The sequence below is a fragment of the Leucoraja erinacea genome, chromosome 3 (genome assembly GCF_028641065.1).
Source record: "Leucoraja erinacea ecotype New England chromosome 3, Leri_hhj_1, whole genome shotgun sequence".
NCBI classification, from domain to species: Eukaryota; Metazoa; Chordata; class Chondrichthyes; order Rajiformes; family Rajidae; genus Leucoraja; species Leucoraja erinaceus.
Genome location: NC_073379.1, coordinates 41803755 through 41816503, shown reverse-complemented (window position 1 = coordinate 41816503; position 12749 = coordinate 41803755). Strand labels below are relative to the sequence as shown.

Sequence of the window (12749 nt, the reverse complement as noted above, 5' to 3'; positions counted from 1 at the left end):
GACAAAAACGCATACTGTTTGTAAGAAAAGGACTTCGAGAGACTCAATGTTGCAGTCCTAGTAAGCAAAGTGCATTTCTGTGAATGTACCAGGAGATGGCGGCTGCTGGAGGTTTTTGGAAAGTAGGTCATTTTAGTAACGTTGAGCTAATTATTGTCCTAAAACCACATCCATGCCTTGGTCACCAACATAGTCAAATAAGCCCATTATCTGGCTGACCATCCAATCTCCAACCTCGAAACCTCAGATCATCTGAAACTGTGCTGCTCTGACCCCATTCTTGCCAAAAGACATGTTTATCCACCAAGTCTGAGCTTGTTGCTTTAAATTAGATGCCAGCCAACAACGCCAATGTGAAATCTTCATGATCAAAAATACTACCCCCGCCCCTTCCTAATTGTATAAACCTCTAGCCGTCACTGTACTGAGAATTCAGCATGTCTTACATTTATCTTGTACATTCCACATTCTCATGATAGTCCAATTGGAAATGTGGCAAATACTGGAGGCCTAATTGAACGATAAATTATAATTCCACGAAATTGACATCAAGCATCATCATTCCATTCACTCCAAATGCACTGAAGCCTGCAGTAGGCTTAATATGCAGTTGCATATTAAGTCTAGTCTACAATAATGTTGTCTTAACCAGATAATTTATTTTCATTATAAAGTAGAGGATTTGTTGAAACCACCCAAGTAAACAATACTTGCTAGGTTCTTTAAACGATCTACCCTCAGCTTCAAAATGAATTCAACGTAACCATATGATTTTTCATATGATTCAATGAGCAGCAATGGGAAGATATGGGATTGAACATAAACATGTTGAAACATCTGTATGACATCTACTTAGGCTAACTGGGAACAGGATTGGGATCAGTAATCAAATCTTACTGAGCAATTAAGGAAGTATTGCCATTTTTTAATTGGGTTCATTATAATAAGCAATGCAGTGAATCTTAGAATAGTTATACATAGAAGGCAGTCATTTGTCCCATTGAGTTTGGGTTTGCTTTTTGCAGAGCAAACAACCCCGTTTCATTTCCTTTATGTGCAAGTTATTTCCCCTCAAGTGATGATTTGTTTCACTTTTGAAAGCATGAATTTACTGTTTCTACCATTCCTCATAGCCACTCTTGGTAAAAGAAAAACCCTTGCAACCATCATTATCTTTATGCTTATGACATAAAGTGACATAAAGTGCTGAAACTCAGCGGGTCAGGAAGCATCTCTGGATAGGTGATGCAGTTCAGATTCAGATCCAGATTCAAACTTTATTGTCATTGTGTAGTGTACAAGTACAGAGACAACGAAATGCAGTTAGCATCTCACCCAGAAGTGCGAACAAAGAATAATGGAACAGTAAAATATATATATGTATTGTACAGTAGCAGTAGTGCAATTTTCGGGGTGGGGGGGGGGGATCAGTCATTGGGGGAAGGTGTGTCCGAGAGGGGGTGGGGATGACTGGCAATCACCAAGGTGCAGAGTTAAGTAGGGTAACAGCCGCAGGGAAGAAGCTGTTCCTGAACCTGCTGGTCCGGCAACGGAGAGACCTGTAGCACCTCCCGGATGGTAGGAGGGTAAACAGTCTGTGGTTGAGGTGAGAGCAGTCCTTGGCGATGCTGCGCGCCCTTCGCAGACATCGGTTGTTCAGGACAGACTCAATGGAGGGGAGCGAGGAAATGGTGATGCGTTGGGCAGTTTTCACCACCCTCTGCAGTGCTTTCCGGTCGGAGACAGAGCAGTTGCCATACCATACTGTGATACAGTTGGTAAGGATGCTCTTGATGGAGCAGCGGTAGAAGTTCACCAGAATCTGAGGAGACAGATGGATCTTCTTTAGTCTCCTCAGGAAGAAGAGTAGCTGGTGAGCCTTCTTGATCAGTGTTGAGGTATTGTGGGTCCAAGAGAGGTCATCAGAGATGTTGATCCCCAGAAACCTGAAGCTGGAAACACGCTCCACCTCCGTCCCGTTAATATGGATGGGGGTGTGCGTGCCACCCCTAGACCTTCTGTATTCCACAATGAGTTGTCTCTGAAGAAGGGTCTCGACCCAAAACGTCACCTATCCACGTTCTTCGGAGATGCTGCCTGACCCTCTGGGTTACTCCAGCACTTTGTGCCATTGTTTTTAATGGGTTTTTTAAAAAATTTATTCATTAGAAGCAGTGTACAAAAGTATAAACCGTGGTATTTGACATAATACATTTATTGTACAGCTTCAATTTTAATTTTTAGCGTAAATGAAATAGAAAAAAGGGAGAAAAAGCAAGAAAAAGAGAAAGCGAATGTGTAAGAATAGAACCCCTGGACTACCAAATAAGTGTAGTCGAAGAGTGCGTAAGTAGAAAAATAAAAAAAATAGAAAGACTAAAAACAGAAAGAAAAACAAAAAGTGATGATATACCTGCTTCTTATCTCTCCCCACCCATCACCCAACCCGTAAATCGGTTTAATTCCGAAGTTGTGTTGCACCATACTATCCTTGTGATAAATTAATGAATGGAATCCATGTCTTCGAAAATTGGTCTGGTTTTCCTGCTAAGACAAGTCTCATGTTTTCAAGATGTAGCGTCTCAAGACATGTTTGCAATCCACATTTTAAGAGTAGGGGCAGTGTCATTGTTTGTAAACCAGCATCTGCAGTTCCCTTGTGTCTCCATTATCTTTATCTTATTGTTCATCAATGATTCATTATTAATGGGAACTGGTTCTCTCCATTTATCCTGTCTAAATCCACTGTGATCATGTGTACCTCTTTCAAAGCTACTTTCAATCAAGGGTCCAAAGTAAACCACTTCTTCACCAATCTAACCTTGTAGCTGAAATCCCTCCTTCCTGTATTGATGGAGTCAGTCTATGTTTCAGTAGCATATTTCTTGTTATCTGATCAAATACCAACATTGTTGTCATCTGTACAAATATTTACAACAAGTACATTTGCTCTACATATCAATAGAGGAAGCATAGCACCAAATAACTGGAAGAACCTAATTGAAAAAGACCAGATGTTTTTAAATATATATATAGATGTTTTACACTGTTTGTTGGTACACATTGAAAAGAGAACAATTTAGATTCTTAGCCTTACATAACTTGAAATGATATTGTTCTATTTTTCCAGTTTTGTCAATGTTTACCAACCAAGATGATCATTCAGATAAATAAACAAAAAGCATGGTTTCAGTTTACAAGAAAGTTCACCCCTGTTTCTATTAATGCAAAATGAATTTATTTTTCTTAATAAATTAGGCAATGTTAATTAAAGAAAGGTCAACCACTGGCTGGGATTATTAAGACTATGTTGATACCTATACGTTAAAAGAAAACTTAAAAGGGTCATAGTTATTATTAATTGGAGAAAGACATTTCACTTGACTGGGGTGTCGAGAACAAGTTCTGTTCCCTGGCCACCCCCAAAATTTGCCAATTCAGGATAAAGGTGAGAAGACATTTTTTAAACCAATGAGTGGGACATCTTCGGAATCCTCTGTCCAATTAAGTATAAACAATTTAGATATTGAGAGATTAGTGCAGGAAAGTGACACCAAGATAGAAGATGAGTCATGATCATATTGAATGGCAGAACATGCACGAGGGCTGAATTCCTTCTTTTGGCTTCAGCTTCTTACATATAGATTAGAGATTTAGGTACAGTTGAAAAAATGTTAGGTCTTGTGAATTTTTGGAGTTTTGGAAATGTCACACCAGGAAAGTTAGTGAATGGTGAATGGAGAGAGATTGTCTTATTATGTGCCAACTCTTACTGGGATTGGGTGGCATTGAAATGATCAACAAGTATCTCCTCTTACAGCAAATGCATTGTGTCAGTAAAATATTTGCTTTGTGCACAAATTTGCAATTACTCTAACTCGTAAGTAACTTGTGACTTATCAAAGTCATATTTTTACCCTACAATTGTTACTTGTGTAATAAAAGTTAAATAAGATGCAGAACTCCAACTGCGAAGTTCACCGGCATTAAGGTGGAGCAATGACTTTTACTTTTAAGAGTATAGTAACCAAAGTAGTCAAGTGTGATTTAGGTGAGCCAAGATACTGTGGCTTTTAGAGTGCCAAGATAGCATGCAATTGGAAACAGTATTTACCAGACCAATACTATGTAGCTAGTGCTAAGAATTCCTTATCATTTCCATATAATTTATGAGGACTTCAACCTTATTTTACTTTAGCATAATCTGAAATGCCTCCTTTGTAATATTGGTCAAAATGTCCTGCCACACTGAGACCTTCTTCCATTTCTATGATGAGGCCACTGTCGACTAACAATATCAGTCAGCCTTGTGGTTTAAATGGAGTGGGATATGAAGGGTGCACAAAATATTTGAATATGTTACTGGGTCTAGAGGGTTTGAGCTATAGGAAGAGGCTGGGTACTGTGTCTATTTTTACATGGAACATAGGAGGCCGAAGGATCACGTTTTAGCGATCTACAAAATAGATACAGTTGAGGGAAATAGATAAAATAAAGAGCTGCAGTCTTCTCCCCAAGGAAGGGGAGTCAAAAACTAGAGGCCATAAGTTTAAGGCGAGAGGGGAAATATTTAAAAGGGATCCGAGGGGCAACTTTTTCTCCACAGAGGTTGGTGCATATATGGAACATGCTGCTGGATTAGTAGAGGTGGGTACAATTATGACATTTAGAACGCATTTGGATAACTACTTGGAAAGGAAAGATGCAATTAAGTGGGACTATCAAGGTTAAGCACCTTGGTCAGCTTAGATGAGTTGGGCCTAAGGTCCTGTTTCTGTACTCTATAGCTTCATGACTCTCAGTGACTTGAGTGGGTAGCTTTTTTTAAATTTCTGAGCGAGGAGGTTGTGTGTACTGCTCCAGAGATCTGAGTTCAACAATTCAAGCAGGTGCGCTCATGCAATGTTGAGAGGGTGCTGCATTTGTTGGAGATTTCATCTCTACATTAATGTAAATACTATGGTAATATTTTGAAGAAGAATATGATAATTGTTTGACTGTTTTGCTCCAATATTCATCTCATTTCACATTTATCAAGGTCATTGCCATCTTCTTGGTTGTAGGCACAATGTTCCCACTTTCCACACTTCAAATTCACCACTGATTGGAACATGCTGTGGGACCTAGAAGTTGGCAGAAACGCAAGTCTTTCATCTTTATGAATACCTTTTTTTCTGGTCGTAAGAGGTATCCACATACACCAGTAATGCTAATAGATTGAAAATATAAATCCAGATGGGTGCAATACAGTTTACAAGATTAAGATCTGCTTTGCAAACTGGAATTACGAATATGACAAGTTGATGCAAAATGTGAAATAAAGCAAGATAGTCAAGAGTCAAGTCAAGTCAACCAGTTTTGGCCCATGAAACCTCTACCTAATCCCGACACCCCCAAAATTTGCCAAAATGAAGGCATTGGTAGGACTTCATAACGAAGAGTATGTTATTGCAGCATTAACTTTTAATGCTGGTTGATGGGGTTTTGGAAGGGCATGTTCCTTTAACAGTATGTGATGTGGCTGCTTTGCTTGTTATCCATCGGTGGCAGCAGTGAGTCTTCTGTGTTTCCATTTCCACCCATGGTTCTCTCGCTCGTTCTAAGCACTGCTTGCTGGTTGGCGCGGGCAAAGAAACTGGCGTTTGCTCACATTACCGACACATAGAGTGTAGATCGTCAAGACTGACTTCTTGCCTGGATTAACAAATTCATCATCTTAGACCATTTAAAATTAAAAAATGGATATGAAAAAGAGAATCCATTTGGAACTGCGGAACAGAACGCCGTCTGATGTAAGCTCCCTCCCTCTTCCTCACTGTAATTTTGTAACTAACATTTTTTGGGTGTTAGTTTTGTTGGCGTTACTTTAACAATATTAAGGTAGTCGTGACCCTTTGGTGACCACATGGTTTACATTTAATTTCTTTGGTAGCCGGACTATAAATTTAGAAAAGCGAGTTTATAAAGGAGGAGGGGGGAGATTTTAAACAAATATAGAGGAATATATAAAAAAATATTTAAGTATCAAAAGAGTGAGGCGGGAGTTGCGGCTGTGTTGCAATTTAACTGTTTGAAAGCTGGAGGAGCAGAATTTTTTTTGGAGGAGCAGAATTAATGGGAACTTTCTGCTGTAGAGGGGGGCGGATCTCTTCTCAGGACGTGGAGGGATGAAGGAGACATCGTCTCTCCCTGGAATTTTTTTTTGTAAGGCACTGGAAGCCATATTTGTAACATATAGTCAAGGCGCCCTTTTAAAGAGAGCATGGGGAGGGGGTTAATCTCCATGGAGTTATGTTTTTATTTATGTTTTATTTGGTAAGACACTGGTCTTTGATGCGTTTTCTGGATCAGAATACACTCTCTATATCACCTACATTCACCACACGCCTCCCCCCCTCCCCCCCGTTCTAATATTTCTGACAAGGGTCAAGTATTACATATATAGCTTCAATTTGTGTTTATTAAGGGAAAGGATGCTACAATTTTAAACAACCCAACATCGCGCGACTACAGAGATGACGACAAGTTCATGATTTGGTTTATTCAATTTGGGTCAAATTAGTTGCAAAAGGTAAATCTGCTCAGTAAACTTTTTGTTTGGAGGGGGCGCGAGGAAGAATTGCTGTATCGCATAAGGAACATCGGTTGGTGGCTTCCCGCCACGCGCGGCATTGGTTTTCCGAAGGTGTTTTGCTCGGAGAGAAATATTTGCCTTCAGCGAAATCCACAACAGAAGTGATGGAGGGTTAGCATTAATATCTTTCTTTTTGGCCACCGATTTGGTTTGCGAAATGATCCGCTGTGGGTGGATGGGTGTTGGGTGAAAGATCCTCCAGCTAGATACTTGCGAGAGTTCGCCATGTTGGTGGCACGTTTTCTACCCGAGCAATACTTTAGATACTCAATTCTTTTTTAATGTTTTTTTTTAAAGCTTTAACACCATGTTACAGCTGCAAAAGTTTCTTGGAATCCAATTTGACTCGTTGGAAGAGTTGACGTGTAGCTTTAAAACAATGTATACGTTGCTGTTGTGGCGAAGCGGCGTGTCTTTACGCTCTTTAGCCGGTATGGAGCCGCCTGGTTGCCTACCGAGGCGAGCCGGCTCCAGGTGCCTTTTGAAACGGGCGAGCGAATCACGCTACATTGTAATCCGGGCAGTGATCAATTTCCCACCCCTAGTTATTGCGGGAACGCACCGCTGCCTCTTTTGCTACATCACGTTCCGAAATGGAACCATCAAAGGCGCCGCCAAAGTATCCGTGGAGCGAAATGTATCCATTCTGCAAATGTCGCCGTGTTCTAACCATTACAGAGGAAGTGGGGGAAGAGAAGGGTTGACGTCATTGGACAGTGCACCCACCACTGGGGTAGGCGAGGGAGAAGCTGTTGTTTCATAAATTGTGTAAGAAGGAACTGCAGATGCTAATTGAGTTGTTCTAGTTTTTTGAGTCTATCTTCGGTTTCATAAATAGTCCCCTTCTGTGACCCTTAAGTTTATTCTCTCTCAAACATCCCACCCTCCCCAACACACATCGAGTTCGCACGACATTGAAAGCAAATTAACAAAGTCTGTGAGGAGGCTAAAGACAACATGGAAATGCGTAGTGGAATCGGTCAGTGTCTGAAAAGGCGATCTTTGTAGTGGATATTTTGTTGGCACATCGATTGATGCCGATGTGATCATAAACGTTTCCTATGAATATTCTACAGGGCTGCTGCCTGACCCGCTGAGTTACTCTAGCACGTTGTGTCTTTTTTATTGATTGATACCGATATCTTTTTAAAAAAACATGGCTTTTTCCATCTTAGGACGTAACTAGCTGTAACTATCAAGTTAGGACATGATTGACAAGAAAGTATCACTTATTACATCCCATCCCAGTAGATCTGGGATGGTTGTACCTTATGAGCATCATGAATTTTAATCAACAAATAAAATCTTGCAGATGCGAAAAACCTGAAATAAAAACAAAAAGAACTACTGGAATCATCAGGTCTGCTGAAAGAAAAGCATTTAATGTTTAAGCTTTCATTATGAGTTATGTTGTAAGGTAATGGAATTGGAGTTGTGTAGTGCAAACGCAGGCACTTTGGGCCAGCATGTTCATCGCAACGTGAACATATTTCAAATAGTTCATTGCAACTATTTGGGGGGGGGGGGGGGGGGGGGGGGGGGGGACGTATCTATACTAATTATATTTATCCATGTGTAGCCTGTTGCCTTCAATGCTTTGGCTCCTTCTGGCTGAAACGTTCTTGGGTTCTCTCTCCATTGTTGCTGATTGACCTCCAACACCTTTTTTTTTAAATTTCTGGATATTAATCACCTCACCGTTGTTAGGCATGCACATAACTGCTCTGGACTACAGCTCCTGACTACAGGCCCTGCCTACTAAATGCAATGCAGTGTAAGATCTACACTTGTGGTATAATAGTACAACTGAAGCCATCTTATTCTGGTGTCACCATTAAATTGCATACTTGCCTCTCGGTCAATAGTACTGCGCTGAATTGTGTCTCACTCTGGAGAACTGTAGATAAAATGAAGGTTGCCAATCCAGTGGAGTACTGAAGGAGTGCTGTGCACTTGAGGGCAATCAGGCATTAAAATGAAGCCTTATCTGCCCTCTTTTGAGATCGCAGAGCATTGTTCTGAAGGAAAATCAAGTGGCTAATCTTGTGCCTTTGCCAAAACTTATCCCTCGGCCATCATTCAAAGCAGTTATCTGACCATTAATATATTGCTAATTGTGAGAATTCGCTGTTTGCTAATTGTCTGACACTTTTCCTACAATATAACTATGGCTTAATTGGCTGGAAAGCTCTTTTGGCATGCCTAGTGGTCACAAAAGGTGTATTTCTCCACTGGATTTGTTATGATAATGCCCTTATTAAGAGATGTAAATTGGTAATGATTTTGATACCAAATTATCCTGATTACGCTTGCCATATTCTCATGTTCCAGATATGTTGGGTGGCGTATTCCTTTTAATTCTTTAGATTATTAGGTGTGGTGGTGCTGCAACCTGATTTATTTTTGCTGGTGCTCAGCATTCTGCATATCTGGACCAGTGCCATAATTCTTCCTTGTACAAGCTATGTGCTAAGTGTGGTTTTGAGGTTTACAATTTAATTGCTGCGAGTAAAGCTATCAAGTAATTGAGATTGGTTTAAAAAAGAAATAAGTTTAACAAAGCCCCGATGTTATTAAAATTAAAGTTATTTCAAAAGTTTGTCACATGCAGATGAGAAAAGAAAAAAGTGTTTATTTGATACCTTCCGTTTCCCTTTCCAAGATGTGCACAGAAAGCTCCCTGAGATAATTCAATAATTTAGAGGTGATCGGCGGCACTAAAAGATTAAGAATGTATGTCAGCCAGGGCCTCTCCTTGGAAATAGTAAATGGGAACCATTTCACCTCCATCTGATGGCAGACGCTATCTTATTTTTATTGTTGCATCCCAAGACATCGGGCTAGGAATTCTCTATTACAACTCAAAATACAAAATCATGGCACTGTGGTTGAAAATGTTCCAGTGCAAAAAGCACATTTTGATGTCTTTGCACCTTTTGGGGAAATTCAGCTCCCGGCTTTTTGCAGTGATCATTGGTATAACGAAAGCCCTTCAATGTAAGTGTCACCAGACAGTCGCATTCTCTCCCCTCAGTCAGGGGGGCTGGGAATTCCTCTCCCTCTGGGATGCAACACTTCAGATTAGTTCTATCTGAAAAAGCACCAGCGATGCTCATTTTGTACGCAGAATAACCAGGCTTTAAATTTCCCCTGAAACTCTGCCATTTTAAAGGGCCAACATTCAAACTTCATGTTCCACTGAAATTCCTGACCTCCTGTGACCTTGTAGGCAGCCTCTTAATTAATGAAAGGCAGGGTCTTGGGACTCTCATCCATTTGCCTCAGGATCAGTCCAAGCAGCTGCTGCTGCTGATGTCGGCTAGATCTCACAGTTCAACGCTCTCTGCTGCAATGGGAAGGTCACCCAGACTCCACGCTCAAGGAGAGAAGACTCCATCCACTTTTCCTTCACACCACAGCAGGAAGGCAGTGCAGGCACACCGTCTTCCTCAAAGTGCATGCATTCATAGAATGCAATGATGCCACAAGGATCCTCCCTGAACGTCTTCTACCATGAATGAAAGGCTGGACCTTTGAGCATAAAAAAGAACATGCAGACAGTGTCCTTCATCCGCCTGTTTAGATCTGTGGGAACACTCTCCCTCCCACCCCTGCCCATCAATGGAACATCCAGTCATTCAATCGCACACTTCCCTGTAACTGGAAGATTGTTACTTGCAGCAATGTGTCCCTTTCAGAGTTGGCTTTAGTGGTTGCACCTGCTGGGTTAAATGCCAGAAGATGTATAGATCTTGCAGTTGATCAATAGGGAACATCATTTGAATCTTACAGAGGGAAATCCGACCAGTGTTCCGAGAACTTTGCAATTGTTCTCTCTGCAACCTTCACAGGCAGGATTAGTGTGACCCATAACACTGTTATTGCATCAAAGCATTAAAAGGTAGCAAACCAATTTCCGGACCAGTAAATCACAGCTGCCGAGGAATGTCAGATAGATTTTGGTACTCTGGTCTCTCCCTGAGACCTAAACCTAACTTGTGTCGGAAGGAATTGCAAATGCTGCTTCTGCTGAAGATAGGCACAAGATGCTGGACTAACTCATCAGGTCAGGCAGCATAATTGGAGGAAAGGGATAGGTGAAGTTTTGGGTCATCTGAAGAAGGGTCTCGACCCAAAATGTTACCTATTCCTTTTTTCCAGAGATGCTGCCTGACCCGCTGAATTACTCCAGCATTTTGTGTCTGTCCTAAATCTATGAACATTTAAAAAAAATACCAGAGTGTTATCAAAAGACCTCTGCCATCCTTGTTAAGTCCAATTGGTACAGCATTCAGCACTCTTTTAAAAGATTCCTTGCATATGATCTTCAGCCCGTTTAGTTTATTGTCACGTGTACTGAGTTACAGAGAAAAGATTTAAAATAGCCTTCATCATGATGTATGTGAACATTTTCTGATAATAAAATGGCTCCTGCCCCTCCTGTGATACAACAATGACCGTACTTAAAAATACATCTCGGAAAAGTCTGAAGAAGGGTCTCGACCCAAAACATCACCCATTCTTTCTCTCCTGGGATGCAGCCTGTCCCGCTGAGTTGCTCCAGCATTTTGTATCTACACCACTTAAATCTGGCTTAGTTATCTGTGTCTTAACTTCATTTGCCTTCTGACAATCCTATAGTAGCAGCTGTTCACTGGATAGATGATCCCACAAAATGAAATTAATTTGGGTGCGTAGTTTTGCGAAGAAATATTGGTCTCGCTGTTTTCAATCATTGTTTCTTTGACACCTATTGAGCAGGCAGAAAGCTAAATTGATTTTGCTATCTCATTGGAAAGATGTTACCTGTTGTAACAACACTATTCTATGCTGCACTGAAGACTGAAGTATTGTACAAGAGGGCATGAACCCCAGGATGTCAGTTGGAGGATTGTGTGTAGTCCTGGTCACCACCCTACAGGAAGAATGTGGAGGCTTTCACCAGTATATTAGCTTTTTGACAGCTTTTCGAGAGAACTGTTCACAAATTCCATCAGGGTCCTGTTTTCTTTTCAAACATTTATCCCTTGAAGGTCAATGTTGTGTCGTTTCCACTAATCTGGAAGGTTGTGCAGTCCCCATTTTTGTGAATGACTTCCAATTGACATAATTCTGGTCATTTTGAAACCAGAAGCTACTTTCTATCTTTATTAGTAATAAACCTTTCATGAATTTTGAATGCCTCTATCAAATCTCCACTCTATTCCCTTCAACAAGAACTGCCCCAGCTTCTCCCTGTCCTTACACATCTGAAGTTGCTCATCCTAGAAACTACTCTGGAAAAATGTATCCACCCTTTCCATGGTGTTAGAACATAGAAAAGTACAATATGGGCACAGGCCCTTTTGCCCATGATGTCTTTGCTGACCTTGATGCCAATTTAAACTAATTGCATCTGCATCCATGGACTATGGACATGGTCCATATCCCTCCATTTTGATCAGTCCATGTGCTTCTCCAAATGCCTCTTAAAGGTTGTTGTTATCTCGGCTCCCACTACCTCCCCTGGCACCATGTTCCAGGCACCCACCACTTAAAAAAAAAAACTTGGCTTGTAAGTTTCCTTTTAAACGTTCTTCCTCCCACCTTCAAGCTTTGCCCTCGCATTCGACATTTCCATTCGTTAAAGAGACTCAATGACCTACCTTATCAATGTGTTTCTTAATTATATACACTTCCATCAGTTCTCCCACTAGCTTTCGATGCTCTGGAGAAAACAATCCAAGTTTTATCCACCTCCTTATAGATAATATACTGGTGAAAGCCTCCACATTCTTCCTGTAGGGCGGTGACCAGAACTACACACAATACTCCAAATTTGCCCTGACTGGTGTTATGTACGCGCAACATGACTTCCATACTTAGTGCCCCTATCAATGAGGGCAAGTATGTCATGTGCCTTCTTTATCACCCTATCCACATGTGTTGCCATTTACTGTATGCTTATGGACTTGGACCCCAAGATCCCTCTGTACATGAATGCTTCTCAGGCTTTTGCCATTTACTATATTTTCCTCATGCATTTGACCCAAAGGTGCAACACTTCACATTTGCTGAATTATACGGCACCTGTCATTTCTTTCTCCTTATTTTCAACTGTTCTATATCCTGCCAG

General features: G+C 40.9%; 1 protein-coding gene across 4 annotated transcripts in view; it reads left to right on the top strand.

Annotated features, from left to right (window-relative positions):
- Positions 1 to 5559: 5559 nt before the first annotated feature.
- anp32b (acidic (leucine-rich) nuclear phosphoprotein 32 family, member B) overlaps positions 5560 to 12749 on the top strand; it is a 52345-nt gene continuing 45155 nt past the window's right edge. For 2 of the 4 annotated variants that reach the window (XM_055632526.1, XM_055632525.1), the window contains exon 1: positions 5560 to 5792. In XM_055632526.1, the coding sequence (XP_055488501.1) occupies positions 5739 to 5792 (54 nt within the window). In that variant the 5' untranslated portion in view covers positions 5560 to 5738. The remainder of the gene's footprint in view (positions 5793 to 12749) is intronic. The other 2 variants (XM_055632528.1, XM_055632527.1) reach the window with 2 other exon arrangements.